At 36.1% G+C, this 19,022-nt stretch overlaps 1 protein-coding gene across 3 annotated transcripts in view; it reads right to left on the reverse strand.

The window, feature by feature from the left end:
• Positions 1–19,022, reverse strand: part of ZEB2 (zinc finger E-box binding homeobox 2) — a 131,965-nt gene that overhangs the window by 24,220 nt on the left and 88,723 nt on the right. For 2 of the 3 annotated variants that reach the window (XM_049712200.1, XM_004285438.4), the window contains exons 3-4: positions 18,853–19,022; positions 13,946–14,017 (exon numbers count right to left, since the gene is read on the reverse strand). The exon at positions 18,853–19,022 is cut by the window's right edge and continues 88 nt beyond it. In XM_049712200.1, coding sequence (XP_049568157.1) covers positions 13,946–14,017; positions 18,853–19,022 — 242 coding nt within the window. The remainder of the gene's footprint in view (positions 1–13,945; positions 14,018–18,852) is intronic. The other variant, XM_033416035.2, reaches the window with a different exon arrangement.

A 19,022-nucleotide genomic window follows, 5' to 3' on the forward strand; every position in this document is an offset into this window, starting at 1 on the left:
AGGCTATGTTGTGTGTCAATCTCCTAGACTCCAAATCGCCCTAACTGTTACAATTCTAGAACAAATGATGGAATTAAATTTTTGTTACTCTCAAAATTGTTGGGAAGGATAATGTTTTGATTCTATTTGGAAGTCTGCATTTTTGGTCTTTACAAAGATTTTGTAATACTGTATAGTGGACTCAGAGATGAGGTAGAAAATCTGCTAGAAAGTTATAAAATTCCTCACTGCATTTTTCTAGTGTAAAATAAACCTTCTTTTCTTTTTTTTTCCTGTCTTTCTCTTCACTCCTTGGTATCCTTGGAAGAATTGCCAAAACACACTGACAAAGTATATTTGCATGGTATTTATGATCAAACCATAGCAAAAATTCACAAGAAACGTTAAATAATTTCTTCCCATACCTTCTCCAGAGATTTTGCATTTAGTCCTAAAATTTACCCTAGTGTCTTGCAAATATCTCAACCTTCCCTAAGGTCAGGTAAACTTTCCTCTATCCAAAAACAGAACTTCATTAATTAAAAATGTTTCCTCATAGCCAAGTGTATTTTAATATCGTTAGGGTAAATTTCTAGGTCCCTTAAGTCAGAACAGCCTCAAATTTCTTGTAAATATGTTGGTCACGCTTACTAATGTTGCTAATACTTTCATATATACCCTTATGTCTATCTTAGATATTGATATTTTTGGATAATGATGAATATCAATATGGACTAACTTTTCAAGTTATTGCCTAAAAACAAGCAATGTTAACATCTTTAAAGAAAACCTCTAAATAAAAGAGTTATATTGGTCTTCAAATCATTCAACTCCTGCTCTCCCCATAATTGACTTGTTTTAGGTATTTCTCAAAGATTCTTAATACTTTTACAAGTACTTATATTATGATGAGACCTTGATACTTATTGCTTCTCCTTTTCTGTTTCCTTCTCTTTAGTTTTATTCCCTCACCATTTATTTTCTTTATTTGTTACAAGCATGTGTTCATGTAGGAAGACAGGTGCTCTATGAACACTGGTCTATTACCCAGCATGTTTTTAACATTCACTTAAAAATTAAAGAAATATATTTGAATATTACGCTAAGCCATTTTAATAAACATCAACGTGAATAAATAATTCTTTTGGAAAAGAAAATATCTTGGAGGGTCTACAAGAGCTGAAGTAAGTATATGTAAAAAACTGAGTAGAATCATTCATCCATCCCTTTGTTTAATAACTGTTTATTGAGTGCCTACTAGTACCAGAGAGTGTACTTGGGGATAAGGACACAAAGATATTGACTGAGAATTGTTTTCCTACTTCTATGATCCTCATATTTAGAGACAAGTACATAAAATGGTTGTTATTCTGCAGTATACAGACATATAAATACATGTGTATCAGGGGAATATAAATACATATATACACAGAGAGTCACACACAGAGACACACACACTTCCTCAGTCTAACATCGCAATTATGCATTTATCATATCATCTGCTTTTACTCACTTCAAATGTCAAGGCAAAGGGACCTGAAATCTAGGTAACTGTATTCATCATCTTTTTGAAAAATAGTCTCTTTCTCAACATTTTAGATGGTAAGAAAACACAGAAAATTATTTTTAATTTAGTCATTTGTATTAAATTTTTTAGTTTAAAGAAAGCCCATATTCAGCATTTGTTGAGGTATATAAATCCTCATGGCTACTTTGTTTAAAGTTGACTAATTAATGTAATATAGGCATTTTATCATTAAAAATGCACGTGTGCCCTTCTGTAGAAGGCTTCTGAAATACATACTGGCACCAAATATCTAAAAACAACCATGAGGGAAGATGATCTTTTTCTCATTACACAGCTATATGGGCAGCCCAGCAGAGCCTCCGACTGCTACAGAGGTGTGTGTAAAGCCAGGTCAAAAGTGACAAAGTTTTCTTCGCTTCCTGGGAATTAGTACAGCTTCTGGGCCAGTCTCTCCATGCCTGCTCTGACATGGCTTTCTCCTGGGAGCACATATTCAGATGCCAGTGAGGGTTCCCAATGTGTAAGAGCTTCAGGAGAAAAAGTTCCAAAGGGATAGGAATCTGTAGTACTGTGCAGGATCAAATATCTCCCTAAACTGCAGGAAGCAGCCCAGTCAGGGACAGACTCTAATTTTAAAGTGAGATTTTTTATTAGGGGATTCTGAATATCAGATTTAGAGACTACTAACCCTTAGACAGTTTTGATTGCTATGTATTGGTACAAAGACCACGCCTTTAAAACAAAAATTCCCGTTAGATAATATGTTTATCTTTCATATACCTGTGAAACCTAAAATTTTGGAATTGGTATATTACCAAAAAGACTCAGACTATTTTATTATATTTTAGAGAGGTTTATGAAGTATGGTACTTTTGTCCAGTAATTCAGTGCTCTTTCATATGCTTTCTGTAGAGACATACGACACCTAAGGATGCTCTAGGACAGTGGTTTTCAAAATGTGGTCCGCAGGCCAGCAGCATCGGTATTACCTGGGAACTTGTTCAAAATGCAAATTCTTGGGGTCCACCCTAAATGGATGGAATCAGCAATCTGTGTTTTAACAAGCCCTTTAGGGGATTCTGATACATGCCCAGTTAAAGAATCACTACTCTGGGAATTCAATTCTCTGTCTCCCCTGGCTAAATAAGGCATTCAGTAACGTGGTTTTGGGAAACAGCACAGAATTACTTCCATGTCAGGGAGCCTTTCTGATGATTTCAACCTGAGTTCATACCCTCCTTCTACAGAATATCATCTGCATATCTCAATTGTTGAATTTATCACATCACATTATAATCTTTCGTTTACGTGCCCATGAGCTGATAGAAGCATGGAGGGTCTTATTCACCTTTGTTATCCCAGTGCCTAGGGCAGTGTCAGGCACACAGCTAATGCCCACTAATTGAATGATTAGACCAGGTTTAAAATTATTAGACTACTCATTTTGACTCAGCTACTTATGTTTTTTAATCTCAATATCTTCTTCTGTAAAATGAGCTAGTATATGCTTTCTAGGGAATCTTCGAAGTTTCAGAATTGCATCATTTCAATTAATTCTTTGCCCTAATCAATTTGCTTTTTTATTCACTGGCTAGGCCTAGAGAGTTTTATCTGTATTCTTTTCAATTAAAAACTCAAAGCAACACAGTTTTCTGATGGAGGACCCATATCCACAGATTAAGAAAAAATATTTCAGAGGTGCCTGGAAACCACAGACAATATCACAAGGAAAACAGTGCTTATTAAATATTTGCCGAATGAATGAAGGAGACACTCAAGAAGCTTGGGATATCAGTTATTTCTTGTGGGAACTCTTGCTGTGAAGTGGAGATAGCTGTTCCTAACTGCAAACAAAGCTCATAAAACCGCAGCATTCATTCGCCAGGAAGTAACAGGCTGTTCTCGGTGTACACTGATTATAGTCTGAAAATGACCCTCCTGTCTAACCTGCCAAGTGCTACTTCTGTCTTTCTCTCCTCAGAATGTATCTCTTTCTATACTTTCTTTTTAGAAACTCATTGTATGAAATTAACTAAAAAAATTTAAAATGATAATATGCATGACAGATCTGACTGGAGGACAAAACTTCCAACATATAAAAATGTGACTGATCTTATGCACAAGAAGAAAATGACATGCTTTATAAGAGCAGGACTCTCTCCTTGTTAAGTATTTAGGTACTAACTGAATTATCTGATAAGCTGATCTTGCACAATTGATTAACACTATACATCCAACTCAACTCTTGCTGAGAAATACCTTATGATACAACTTGTATGGCTACTGTTACCCATAGAAGAAAGCTAGCTGTATTAAAAATTTTAACTTAAACTCCATATAAGAGCAATAAGAGGAATTGGAAGCTATAAACCAAGAAGACAACAAAGGTACAAAAACATTCTCACTCTTTTCTCCACTTTCTTCTATACTAATGATATGACACACAAAATTCATGCTTAAAGAGGCTTAACCGACTGCTAGCCTGCTAACCTTATCACTCCTGTTACCAATTTGGGGGACTTATACCTTGTATCACGGTGTTTCTGGCTCAAACAAGATTTTCAATCTAGGTCTAGATCTTTACCTGGGACTCAGTTGCTTCCAAGATACTGCCAAAGGATCCTGTACACTTGAACAGAATTGGTGTTTATATGTGGTATTTCAGGCGGGGAATCCCTGACCCCACCCCTTCCTATCCTGCTCTTACTCAGAGATTATCTTAACACCTTTTGTGAGGTAGAAGCAGGATTGCCTACACAATTTGCCAGGCTCAGTGCAAAATGGTGGCAGTAGAGCATCAAACCAAGGGCAAGGCCCTTCCAGTGCAGGCCCCTGTGTGACTGCAGGTCACACACCCAGGACCCTGGCCTTGGGTCTAGGATCATGAGGCAGGAGACCCGAGAACCTCCCCCTCCCATGGCAACTCACACAGCCCATGCTTTTTGTTTCCTTTGTTCACGCTTCCCAGTAAAATCTCATTAGAAGAAAGGGTAGGATGGGTGGAGTCCAAAATTTCTAGTCTAATGTCCTCACTTAACAGACGATACAACTAAGGTACAGTAAAGCTAATGATTCATAGAACATTACACAAATAATTTCTGGTAGGGCTGGATGGGGAATTCATGTATCCCGACTCTTAACCCGTTACTCTTTACACTATATCATAATGAGTCCATATGAGAGAAAGACAAAGAGAGAGACAACCCCATCTTTTTAGTTTTTCTTCTTGCCTAACTGATTGGATATAATTTGAATAGGTCCTAGATGCTGCAATGATTGCTCTGACATTGTAAGTAGCTCTGAACAACAACATTATAACACTGTAAAATTAATAGGGAGAAAGGCAATGTAAATGCCAACTTCAATGTAAATAAAATATCATATTTTAAACTTTTTTTCTCTATTTTTCTTTTCATGTCCTTGCTCTTCTGAATGCCATGCACTTGTTTTATTTTTTGACTGAGTGACCCGCACCTAAGTCTACTGGGGTAAAATGGAAAACATCACGGAAGTTCTTCAAATGCTCCACTCACGATGCCTATTTAAAATTTCCATTTAATATTTAGGGATTGTATTTTTCTCAATCTGATATTTCCTAATTTTAATCATGTTGCAAAAGGCACTCAATTCAAAACTAACTTTATGAAACATCTTGCAAAGGAAGAATTTATATTAATTAGTATGGTTTTAGTAAATAAAAAAAATGTCTTAAGCTTAAGTTAGGACTAGAGACCAAGAAACACTTTATTCACGGTTCATTTTGCTTTCCCATTTCACATATTACTTGTTTATCCCCCCACATGCTTAATGATGTCCTCCTACATGAGTTCCAGTTCTTCAGATTAAATGAAACTGTGTCATCTCTTGATAATATTCCATCCCTCACAGACCCTTCCAGCAGAGCCATTCCCACCTTCATCTGTCTTAACACGCAGAGCGACACACAGATGGGTCAACAAACTCCTTCATTCATACCCCCATTTCAAACCAGAGTGCCTATTTTATTCATTTGTTCATCATTTCTTTGTTTATTCATTTATGCTTTGTTTCAACAAGCAACTTGCTTATCAACCATCGAGGCTGTATAAACACTGCACCTACCAAGGGGAAACATGGGGAAGAGCAAACTTAACCTGGACCCTCAAAAAGCCTCCAATCTGTAATTTTTTGAAATCTATGTCATCCATTTTCACCATCATGTCTCAGGACACAACCTATACAGCTCAAGTAAAATGACACTTATCCCATGCATATGTTCACCCCAGGCTGTCATTATTGTCATTCTGGGAAATTTCATTACTCAAAAGATAGTCCGTGCAGAATCCTGGCTGTGTGGTGCTCTAATCTTCTCTAGTCCAACAACAGGGATGGCCAGCCACCCCTTGGTATGGCTAACCCTGGGACAATGCCATCTCTCTGAGTGAAACTTGGAACTTTCACTCTCTGACTTCAACCTATCGCCCCACCCCATCATTCAGTTCCTCATCCCCTGAAACAGGTACTTCATTGTGATAATCAGGCCCTGACAAGTCCCTCAGGCCATTTCACCCATTCTGATTTTGCTTGCCTCAGTGCAAAGCACTTGAAGCTGGAAATCACTTCCATCCCCGCCCCTCGTTCTTGTGTCATTCTGGCCTTGCCAAACTAAAATCCAGCCCAATTTCTGTTCCTAGAATATAAAAAATGTTTAAAGAAATGTAAATAATTGTATAGCCTTGTTTCTGTCTATGTTATCAAAATAGGATATTCTTCCATGATGATAATTGAATCTCCATACATTGTCCACAGCAATTACTCTAAATTTCCATTCCTGAAGATTCCAACCCTATTCCCATTCCCATACTGTCAACTGATGATATCTTTTCCTACTTACTTCAAAGAGTGCAACTTAAATGATGTGAATTCCATCGACTACCTAAAATTCAACAGAAATTTCTCTACAAGTCTCCCTTCTTCTTTTGATCTTATTGCTAAAAAAGATGTGTCTCTGCCCACAGCCAAGGCTACCATCCAAAGCTATTCCCTCACAACTCTTCCGATAACCTACTCCATCTTTCGCCTCGTCTCCTTTTACATTTTCAGCCATTTTCGCTGTCTCTCTTTTCGCACAGAGGCATGTTCAACAAGACTTTGTCCTGGAGAAAACCTTCTCTGAAACGTGCAGTCTCTTAAGTCACCTCCCTAATTTCATGTCTCTAATGTTTGACACTACTCTCTGTCAGAAACCCTCTGCAATACTGAAAACTTCTCAGTTGAACCTACATAGCTTTCTGTATTTCAAATAAAACATCTTAATCCATGTATTATTATAATCATTACTGATAATAATAATAATAGCTAGCAACAATTGAACATGTATTATGCCTAAAATTGTGCTAAACATTATACACACATTTCTTATTCATCTTCCATTGGTTTTTTTACCCAATTGAATGTAAGTCATTAATGACGGTGAGTGTTCACTACATCTTTCACGATGCCTAAAAAAATGCCTTGTACTTAGTAGGGTCTCCCAAATTGACTATGGATCTGAATAGCTAATGAAGCTATAATTGTAACTTTTGCCTTCATGTCATTGTGATTTTTGTCTTTCCTAATGGCATCATAAGACTTTGAATTCCTTAAGGATAGGACTATATCTTCTATTTCCTTTGTTTCTTGAACCTCAGTTCCAATTCAGCACACAACAAATACTATGAAAAGAACAAATGGAAATAGTTGAGTGGGTGTTAACAAGTGACAAATATTATTTGTTTATTTGATTGTTATACAGGACAGAAGGAAAAAAAGATATGATTTCTGATGCTACTCAGTGAACAAGTGAAGGAAAAATCTTTGAGAGCTTTCAACATCCTTATACACAAACATTATAAATACTACTAAATCCTCTTCTACATTTAAAAAAAAAGGTGCTAGATAAAGATGAAGAGAGATAGAAAACTAAGCTATTCTTTCTTAATCTTTCTATTTTAACTTCAAATGCAACCTCAGAGCAGTGAAAAGAAATGTGTCCTACAACTTGTCTGGGTAGTTTTCCAAGACGTCAAAGGAATTTAATTGGCCAACGTTCTCAGAATCGACTGGTTAGTCCTTCCATTACAAATGTGTTAAATATTGTATTTTGGCATTCTAGAGAATTAATTAATTAATGAGGAGCCAGTACAAAGCCTGTACAAAGGGAGGAAATAGTTCAGAATGCATTTATTTCTTAATGAATAGAAATGGGTAAGCTTACTTGGAGATGCAAACAAACCAGAAAAATAACCGAGAGGGTGAGAATCTAGTATATGTTAGGCATTGTACTTGGTCCTTTAAAAATGATATACCATTTCATCGCTACAGTCAGACTCTGTAAACAGGGAATCGTTATTTCCACTTTACCGATGTAGAATGAAGGCTTATTCTATACTCAAGTTCATGTAACTAGCAACTGGTAGAGACAAAATTCAAATGTAGTTTATCTGACTCCAGAATCTAGAGCATCCCAAAACAACTTTTGCCTTTTTATCTGTAAAAGCGTTTATATATTATTCCTAAAATATTGGAAGCATGTTTAACGACTGTTAGTTACAGTCAGTACAGTTAGTTCTTGGACAATAATTTTCTTGTGTTATATAAGATTAAGAACCGAGACCTCAACTGGCCTTACCCAGTTCCTAGATGTAAGGTGTTTTCCTCTTCCCAGCAAAGGAAGCAAAGATGCAGGTGGTTATTAATAGTCCTTTAAAACAAGAGTGCTAGATTGTTTAAGTAAAGGTAACTCTCACACAGTCAAAGAGGAAAACATCAGGGGCTTATTTAGGTCTTGATATGCACGTGGAAACACATTAATGCTAATGATCACCGTGCACCTAAGTTAGATCCTTGTTACTACTAGCATGTTGGCAAACTCATGTTTATAATGCTCCCAAGTTTTTCCATTTCTCTAATCTTCTTAGAAAATACCTTTTAAAACACACTCTCAAAAATTCTACATAATAGGGGCTTCCCTGGTGGCGCAGTGGTTGAGAGTCCGCCTGCCGACGTAGGGGACACGGGTTCATGCCCCGGTCTGGGGAGATCCCACATGCCGCAGATTGGCTGGGCCCGTGAGCCATGGCCACTGAGCCTGCGCGTCCGGAGCCTGTGCTCCGCAACGGGAGAGGCCGCAACAGGGAGAGGTCCGTGTACCGCAAAAAAAAAAAAAAAAAATTCTACGTAATAATTTCATTCTGATTTTGAACCAGATTAATATCTGGAAGATGTAAAGTTCTTTGTGTTAAAGCATACATTTAAAATTTTTAAAACATTAAAACCAATATAGAAACATTAAATGCAATGTAGAAAGTTATTACTATAAATCAGGGCTTTCACTGCTTTATATGCTGTAGATCAATTTTGCTATGCTGCTAATCTAACTTTGCTGTAAAAAAGTAATGATAGTCTGTTTTTCTTTGCCTTTAACAAGTAGATTTCAGAGACTTAAAGCCTGGTTTCACTCTCTGAAGATACTGGACTTAATCCCGTTCACAGGAAACGTTTTCACCTGTTGTGACTTCCTTTCTCAGAGTCCATTTCTTCTCCACCTAATATTCGTTCATTCATTCATTTGCTCATTCATTCATTCATTCATTTTACCAGTCATAATGCATACCATGTGTGTTCACTGCTGTACTAGGCACTTTGAGGCAAACAGGGACTAGCCCTTTTATTAAAGCAAATATTTTGGGGGCACATACTAAGGTCATACTAATTTACCCCTATTTCATAGCTCAAGAAACTGCTTGTCTCCATGAAATTAACTAGGTGAAATATGTGCAAACAACATAAAGAGGAACAATTCAACATGCTAAAATTAGTGGTGTGCACCTGAGGGCTGTGGGATTTCAGACAAGGAAGAGATATATGTGGTTTGGGGGTGTTCAAGGATGGCCACATTAAGGAAATGGGAGGTGAGCTAGCCTTGAAGAACAGAAAGGTGGGTAGAATTTGGATAATTGGAGGAATGGGAGTGAGAGATTAGGGTCTCAACAGATAGCATGGGCAGAGATTCAGAGGTTGGTATAAATGTGATTCTTTTTTGATATTACCAAGGGATTTGGTCTGACTAGAATGCAACACTGTTGGTATGAAATGGACGGCACTCAATACCTGTCTGAAGAATGTGGATTTTGTCTTATAGGTACTGAGGGACAGTTAAAGATTCTAAGAAGGGAATTTGGACCATGAGAAAAGGGTTATAGGAAGAATGTGGACAGACTAAACAGAGAAGGACATGAAGGCTAGAGACCAGTCAAATGTAACTGAGTCTTCCTCATTTGGGGGATTGGAATAATGGGAGATGAAAATGTCTGATTGATTATTTCAGGTCCACTGTCAAAAGTATGTCAACCCAGAAATGGGAAAGGAAAGTTCAAGTGCTGTTTGTCTCTCATTTCTACAAAAACTCTTTCTGACTCAGGACCATTCTAGGGTCTGTGGTGAGAAAGTGACCAAAATCCCATATCATTCCTGCCCTCAAATAGTTTACAATCTAGTGGAGAGAAACATACCTGCAGGTGACTATAATATGAGAGAGAATGACCCTCAAAAGAATGAGTGGGTAATCTTGAGTGGGAGACTGTCAGATGGTTTCCCGGTAGAGATGGCCTTTAGGAAGGTGTATGATGCTGTCAGGCTAAGAAAGAATGCGTGGTTTCTACAGATTTTAATTCAGCAGAATATACTAGGAAGGAGATACTTTTAGATTCTAAAAGACTACTCTATTCATTGATATGAACTTGGTTAAATTCTACTATGTAATAGATTTGTAGACTTGCGTAGGAAATTTAGAGGTCTTTTCCTTACTTTCAGTTAGGAATGAAATTTGTGTGTTGAATATCCAGAAATAATAGAGACATTTTGACTTCCCCTGACAACTCATTCCAGTTAATAACAACACTTTTTATCAGAAAATATGCTTAACCGGTTTAAAATTTATCTATTCCAATGTGTTTGTTCTGCTTTGATTAAAAAAGAAAAATGTATCTGATATTAAAGAATTCCATATTCATTCACTAATAAAAACATATTTGTTGAGACCCTATTAATTTTAAGGCACTCTCATAGACAATGTGGTAGCCTAAAACCAATCTGTGTTCTCAGAGTTTGCAGTCTAATTTGGAAAAGACAATATATTAAGTTACAACACACTATAGCATCTACAGCAAGGTCAGCTGATTTGTTCTATAAGAGTTCATTGGAGGAAGATATCACTATAGGTTGGGATGGCTGGAGAGGAAGGTCAAGCCAATAGCTTGACCTTGATCAGTAGGACCTATGTGGGGAGAAAAGATACTCCATTAATAAGCAACTTCAACCATTAAAGATGTCTTATTTCAATTCCACATGTTTTTAGCATCCAAAAAGATGCTAGGGATAAGAAGCAGTAAACTTATGGTTGGGAAGAAATAAGTGTTATTCTCTAAAAGGCCAGAGTTCTAAGCTGAGGGTCACCAGTAAATTCCTAATTACCAAGTCCAATGTATTTGCTCAGCATTCTTTCAGTCGTAGTTATTTGAATCTTTTGATTCAATTGACCATTGTCTACTTTTGAAACTTTCTTTGTCTCCTGGATATTTAATTTTTTTCTCTCTTAATCTTTTTTCTTTTAATGAATTTGATTTTTCTCCTTACTCACCAGAAGCCCTGGCCTCAGCTTTCTACGTGTTTCAGTATATTTATTGTAAATGTCTTAGTCCCATGATGTTAAATACCATCTGACTATATTTGCATGACTCTCAAATCTTTATCTCTAGCCCTGACTTCCTGGGTTTCAATTCCTCATTTCCAATGAACATTCATATACATGTGCATATATATATATATATACACATTTATATAATTTTATATGAAAATACTTGTCTAAAGACAAGCTCAAGGTCTTCTCAAAATTGGATCCTTTTTCTGTTTATCTAGAAATAGCAAGTATTTGCCATGTTCTAAACATGCAGATGTGTAATCCTGAAGCCATTTTGATTCCATCACCCAGAGAATCAATTGGTTGTTAAGAAGTCATGTTACTAATTTCACCACTGTCGCCACCCGAGGACAGGCTTTTTGTCACGTCACACCTGAATAACTACAATGACTTCCAGTTGGTCTCTCAAAGTCTAGTTTTTCTTCACAGAAATCACGGTAGTATAACATGCCCCAAACTCTTTGGTTTGTTGCTTTACATTCTCCACTGACATTTAACTTACATGTCCAGTTTCATTTCCCATGAATTGCCTCCTAGGACCCCCTGATTCGGCCAAATCCTTTTACTTGCTATCCTCTGAATAGATATTACAATTTCTTTCCATGGCTTACACACTCCTGTTCTGCTAGAAGGACCTTCCTCACTCCTTCACGACTACTGAAAAGGAACTTAGTTCAAATTTCACCTCCTTCATGAAGCCTTTTCTGAAAATTCACCCCATAGGATCGCTCATATTTCTGTAATTTGAAATAATTATAGTTCCTACTATTTGTTGCATATTTATCACATATTTTCACTTATTGCTTATTATTTTTTCTTGTGTGTTGGTCTCATCTTCCAAATTAAATAATAGCCATGTCTAAGATTTCCTGGCCCATCTTCCAGAACATGTGCACACGAAAGTGAATAGACAGAAGACACTCAATGAATACTTATTGATCTATTTATTGACTGAATACATATGAACTATAAGGAATAGTAAATAGTATGGGAAAAGGTGAATCTTAAGGCTATGTGAAGGAACATTCGAAATTGATTTTTAAATCTTCTGAATAGGAACCATTTTTATTAACCCCACTTTAGACCTTAAGTGTATAAAACAGCTAGTAAATTGTCACTTTGTGGAATAGCGACACTTTAAATGCCTATAAAGTTAATGAAATTAGAGTTTATTTATGCTTGAGGTTGAAATTTAACAATTGTCTTTAAAAGGAACATGAAGCCATTTTTGATCCTATGAGTTGGGACATTACAGAAAGTATCTAATTTGTGGTATCTCTTTATTATTGTGTTTTTATAAGAAGTTATTTTATCTTGTTTCTATTTTACACAGTGATGGTACCCCTACAACATAGAATATTAAAACTAGAAATATTTTTAACAAGCAACTAGTGCAATCTATTCATTTTTCAGATGTGGAAACTGAGTGCCAAGAAGGGCAATTGACTTGCCCAAGGTTGCAATCTAGTTATTGCCAGAGCTGTGGCTAAAAATCAGGATTATAGGTTCCTAATTCTATACCTTTTCCATAATCCCATATTGTACAGTTTCATTTTTGTACCTTAAATTGACATTATTCAAATGAAGGAAAATTTACAATAGTTTTCTATTATTTCTCTTATTTTATATCCAAGAATGTAAATTAGTGCGTGGTAAGTTATTAATAAGAGCATTCTAAATAGAAACACAGCATGAACAGTCTATTGTGATGTGTTTTGACATAAGGGAGATATGAATATCATCTTAATTATTTACATTTCTAAAACTTCATAAAGCTGTGACTTGTTTTCATTGGTGAGTTGAGTGGAAATAGTTATGTGATTTTTTTTTTTTTTTTTTTTTGGCTTTTGCTTTAGAAGTTAACCTTATACTGGGCACTATGGTAATAGTTTTGATGGTGGTATGAAGGATTGTTTGAAACACCAAAAATACTTAGCCTTATCCAGGAAAAGAGAGATAAACATAGTGAGTCAGTGTAAATTTGCACTAGTGACGTGAGAGGGTGTGAGAGGAGATGCTGTTCAGTTTTTGGAAAAGAACATGGAAGGTCACAATTGTCCTGAAACTCCATTCTACAGCAATAGCAGAATAAAACAGCACCACTTACTACCTTCCTACTGCAATTTTTTAGCTTCATTGAAAAGAAGTGAAATTGTCTATTCTTTATGCAACTTTTGCCTGGAAAATATTATTTAGAGGAACTAGAAGGTACTGAGAAATAAAATGAAGATAGGATGAAAAGGAACTCAGATGATCAGTTTTTATGAGGAACATTCACAGAATTTTGGTTTGTCGTTCTGAAGAAACATTTTACAATCTAAATTACACCATATCGTTTGAATCTCAATGACTAATATCAAGGGGTGACTGGAAGAGGCATACTATATTACAATTTTCAAATTATATTTATGTAGTCTTTTAAAATAAAAATTACTACCAGAAATTTGCCCAACTCAGGCTTTGAAAAGATATTTTTAAAAATCCAGTTCAGTTTTCTTAACTTTCACAGGCAAATTAGGGTTTAAGAATAAAAGATATATTTGCTGAATAAAATACCAAAGCAGAGAATTCTGATTTGAAACAAAACAAGAGAATTGTAAAGTCTGACTTAATTGTTAAATCACAGACATACAAATGGATGGGTCAGTGTTTCTGTCCCTGACTCACTAAATCCACATGACGCAGGACAAACATGACCTTAGCGTGGTAAACTTACTTACCTGTACCATTGTTAACTGTGGTCTGGATCGTGGCTTCCGGCCCCATAGTGTCATAGTCTTCCTTCATTTCTTCTGTGGGGGAAGATTATCTTTAGCATTTGAAAATTGTAGAAAGGCTTACTATACTAAGCATGCCTACCACAGGAACAAGGAAGATTCTTTTAAAGGAAACAGAGAAAAGGCTTGTTGTAAACCTCTAAACAATAGCTTTGTTCAGGCAACTGAATGAATCCAATAGTGCTAGCTGCACAAGAACTTATTTACTTTAAGCATTACTGCAAGCTGTGAAAAACAGAGGTGCTTATTTGGGGCAAACGAAAGGCTTTTCTTCTAGTGGCAGTTCTAGTGACAAACAGGGGGAAAGATATTATTTTTTCAATAAGAGTCAAAAGCAACTAAGTATTTGTACTGACGAAGAGGCACACTGGCTGCTATGCCTCTGGTAACACTGGATTATCAGAGACAAGTCAGAATTTCTTATTTTATTTTCATGCTTTTTTTCCCTCCTTGGAGTAGCTATGATGGTGCTAATCTATGCAAGCGAAATTTTAAAGAACCTAATTCTACATACCAAAACTTGAAATGCCCAGTTTATAAAACAAGCGTCCCAGAGGTACTGAAAACACCTGTTTCACTGTTTTATATAAACTTCTAAAACATATTTTCCTTATTCCTTTCCCTACCACTCCATAAATATCTTTCTTCCTTACTGTTAATTCCCCAGTAGGGGAATCATAGCCATTTTCTGAGGAAAAACATAGCTATAAGAACAGCTCAAGGTTCTGATGAAGATGAAAATATGTAACACTGAAGTTGAAGATCTATAGATGATAAAAGGTCATCTTCTAAAATTGTAATATTTTAAAATGGGAAGAGTCTGGAAAGTAGGAGAACTCTCAAATTTTCTGCCTACCAAATTGTAGAATATGTGAAGTCAGAGAAGGACAGCTGACAGTTAAAAATCCTTCAAGAAAGTAAATTAAACATGGACTTTTAAATTTTTTATTTTTACAATAACAATACTAATGAGAACCAAACATGATCCAGGATGAATATCTCTCTGTGATAATCATTTTGTTTAAAACAAGAGAAACTTTATAAATAGGACTCTGTGAATTCCCAAATTTATCCTGACCATTTTTGCTTATCACATTCTAGTCATAATTATTTGGTAGAAAAAAAGATTCTAGCAAATGTTACAACAAAATTAAAATATATGTTTTTCAAGTAGTATCCTGCAGCATATCTGTTTATGGCATCAGAACTGAAAAATTATGAGCCTCTTAAGGTAAAGTACACAGATATAAATAGATGCTAATTTAATGCCACTGGGCATAATACTAGTCAGATAATTTGAATGATATTTGTTTAAATTCTACGACCACTTTAAATTCATTCTTGGCCCTGGACTTCTCCCTTATTTAAGGAATATTTTCACTGGGACATTTTGCATAAAACATTTAGGAGTTCAATATACAGCAATACTTTATTGTCAATTATAATAACGGATTGGTTAAAAGGCTCCCTCATCTGATATTTTTATTAGTCTCTGCAAGGAATTAAATTAAGGTATTTCTGAGAAGTTCAGTACTAGATATAAATATAACTTTTGTGTCTTTCTTCCTCGCTCCTCTCATGTGATTTCTGGTAGCCAAGAGTCAGAAGAATCATAAGTTTTCCATCTGAGAGATCAAGTCACTGAGGGGAAAACAGTTAACAGCATTTTTTTTTTTTTTTTTTGCATAATAGTGGTAATGTTCAAGATTTCTGCTGCACTTCCTTCCTCATTGTCATTTTCTTATGAAAACCTAAAGAGAAGTTACAGGAGGTAGTTGCTTCCCAAATTATTAAATGCTGCGTATTCACATGTGTAGTTGGCACTTAGTAATACTTTAGCTATAACCCTCTTTTACCAAAGATTGTGCAACTGAGATGGTGTCACTTTCACCCAGAATGTACTTTGCTTCAATTTACCGAGCATCAAGCTTTTTCTTTTTTGAACATCAAGCTCAGGTATGTATTTTAAATACTATGCCTATGCCTATTTAATTAAGTTTCACATGAATCCGTATTCAGAAGGACATCATAACGTGGGTTAGGAGTATCCCCCCTGAACTAAGGGCAATCCTGGCTGTCTTTCTGCCTCATGCCTAACCTTAAACATTTTTTTCCCAAGACACCTCTGACTCAGCATACTGTGTCTAAAACCACATAGTATATTTGTTTTTAAAACACTTGTAAAAGTTTGCATTTTCCAGTCACCCTTGGGATGAAGGTTTATAAAAATAAAGAGCACTTTCTTCCTCGAGATGAAGAATCCTTGAATAAGCAGAAAGAGGCCAAGATGCAGGTGATTTATTTAAGTCTGTGTCAATGATAATGATGTCATGGTTTCCAGCACACTGTGTCCACCCCATTGTGGGACGAAAGAATGTCAAGGACAATTCTAAACACAAAACTTTGATTGTGCTGGAACCGGAAAGGCACAGTAAGAACTCCACTGCGCTCTTCAGTGGAAAACCTGCATCCTGCAGACAAACTACAGAAAGCATGGGAGAGAGAGCAAAAGAGAGGGGGCTTATCTCAGAGTAAAGCTATGTGCTGAGGTATGATGGTAGACAGCCAGGCACCAGGGATAAAACACTACTAAATAAAACAGCACCAGAATTAGAATTATTGTCTATATTGTGTGTTTTGAACAATAAATAAGAAAAATATTTTATCAGAAGAAAAATGTGTTATCTAAGAGTCAGGATAAACAATGAGTAGCTTTTTAAGACCAATTTCTTTTCATTAGACATCAAGGCACCACATCAGAGCACTTTTGGAACAATAAAAAAAAAGAACAATAAATCATTACTAATCATTAGAACCAGACAGGTAATAGCTGGGTAACTTTCTTGGTCCAAATAGCCAAATGAGATTAGGGATTTACATTTTATTTAATTATTGTGACTCCAGAATGCTAGTTTATTTACCATAAAGGTAAGAGCGAAGAACAGCCTGTTCATTTGTATCACAGGCACCATTAACTACAGGTGATAACAGGGTCTGTAATGCATTCGTACGGATTATTGTATATTAAAACATTTGGAATTATGATCCATGACCAACACAAAAAGCTGCCATGATCACAGACTACTACAGCTTGACATGGCTGTTTTGGCCCTTTTTCAACTACTGATCTTAATTTTTTTAAATTAAACTTTTTTTTTTTTTTCAGAAGTTTGGAGCTGTACATTTGTTATATCGTTAATAATTATTCCTTTAAGGGTGGAAATTCTAGTAATTGATCCTTACCCTTGATTTCTAGATATTAAAATTTAAAGCATCAGAACATTCATTCTTATAGCCCTGCATATCTAGTTCATTAACAAATATGAATAGCTAACACCAGCTCATTTAAATAGTATGTCTTACATGAGTTCTCGCCACACTCTGTTTCTGTCACACTGCTCCTAAGAATCATTGGCTCTTATTATACATGTAAATGGCTATCATAAAAATAAAAATTTCATTTAAGATTGTTAATGACTTCTGCAGCAGTCAGACTTCCTTTAATGATCATCCTCTGCCCCTAATTAAACGTATTTATCTTTCAAGCATCTTTGGCTGAGTTCTCCCTCATAGTTGAAAATCTAAAACCTTAAGTCTTAATGGATATAACGATACATGTTTATGTGTGGGACTGCTGAGATTCAAGAAACCTTCACCGAAAGCAAAATTGGAAACAGAAAGAGTACAAAACTTGGCACAGTATGTTAGGAAAACGAAAAACAAATACACTACACCCAAACTGCCATCAGTCTTTTTTTTTCTTTTTTTCACATTTAATGTTCTTTAGTAGTGGAAGTACTTTTATTATCCTGCTTCCAGTACACCAAACAATTACTCTGCCTATGTTCGATGTTTTATAGTCTGTGACATCACAATAGCATACAGGTAGACGCGTACTTGTTTCCTTCCCACCCATTTCACCTATTTATAAAAATGCTATTGTTATATATATCGTGAGGAAAAAACACATAAGGTGGAGTAAATCATGATAGCGCTCACTGGGTCTTGGAACAGAGATTAAGGAGACATGAAGGTTTGAATTAGAAGGGTCATTAAAAAAAATTTTACAGGCCACCTTACCAAGTAGAGATTAGCCGAGGGAGTTTAGGGGGACATGATTAATTCTCCTTTAGTTTGTTAATCATTTCCTACCTTGGTGATGTTTCATCCTAAGTGAATTTTAGACCATGACATTTCCATTTTCACAGTGGCATCTGAAGTTTTAGTTTGAATATAATTCACCTTATTTTTATTAGAGTTGGCCTTGGACCATTTCTACTTCCCCAGAGATTCCCACCAAACAGCAAGAATCATTATCAAGTACTTAGCTGTTAAATAATAAGAAAGCAAGCTACCTGACCAGGTAGAAGTGTGAAATCACATTCACACTTAACAAAAGGGAATGATTAGATGGTTGAATTACAATAGGAGGTGTCAGACAGACACTGAAACTACTGTTGAACTGACAGTTATTTGGTTTGTATCACTACACAAAATTTTCAAATACATATCAGTTGTGAGCTTTTATGTTTGCTTCCAGTTTCCATCCTGAGAGGATAGCTCTTGATGGTGTTGTATAATTGGCACATTGTACATGTGGTGCAAATCCTTCACGTTGTGTGTTTAAAATGTAGTTCATGTTCAACTTGCGTCCAGACGGAAACATAATCCCTTCCTAAGATGTCAGTAGTGCTGTAATGTGATAACACGACTATCACTTCATAATCTGTCACCAGCTTTGGTATCTCTATTCTGCGAGGGCTCTGGAAAGAAATATTTTAACGATTGGGTTGTGGACGCTCCGCTAGGTAGATGGCACAGGAAGGGGCCAAGTTGTTTTAGACACTTACCTGGACCATCTACAGAGGCTGGGAGAATGTCGTTGTTGTGCCAGGTATGTTCCACTCCACCCTCTCTTATCTCATCTTCCTCTTCCTCTCTTGGCAATAGAGCCTGGCTCCCGTGAGGGGAGGACTCATGGTTGGGCACGCTAGCTGGACTCCTCTCCTGGTCCAGAGGG

Source organism: Orcinus orca, chromosome 7, assembly GCF_937001465.1.
Source record: "Orcinus orca chromosome 7, mOrcOrc1.1, whole genome shotgun sequence".
NCBI lineage: Eukaryota > Metazoa > Chordata > Mammalia > Artiodactyla > Delphinidae > Orcinus > Orcinus orca.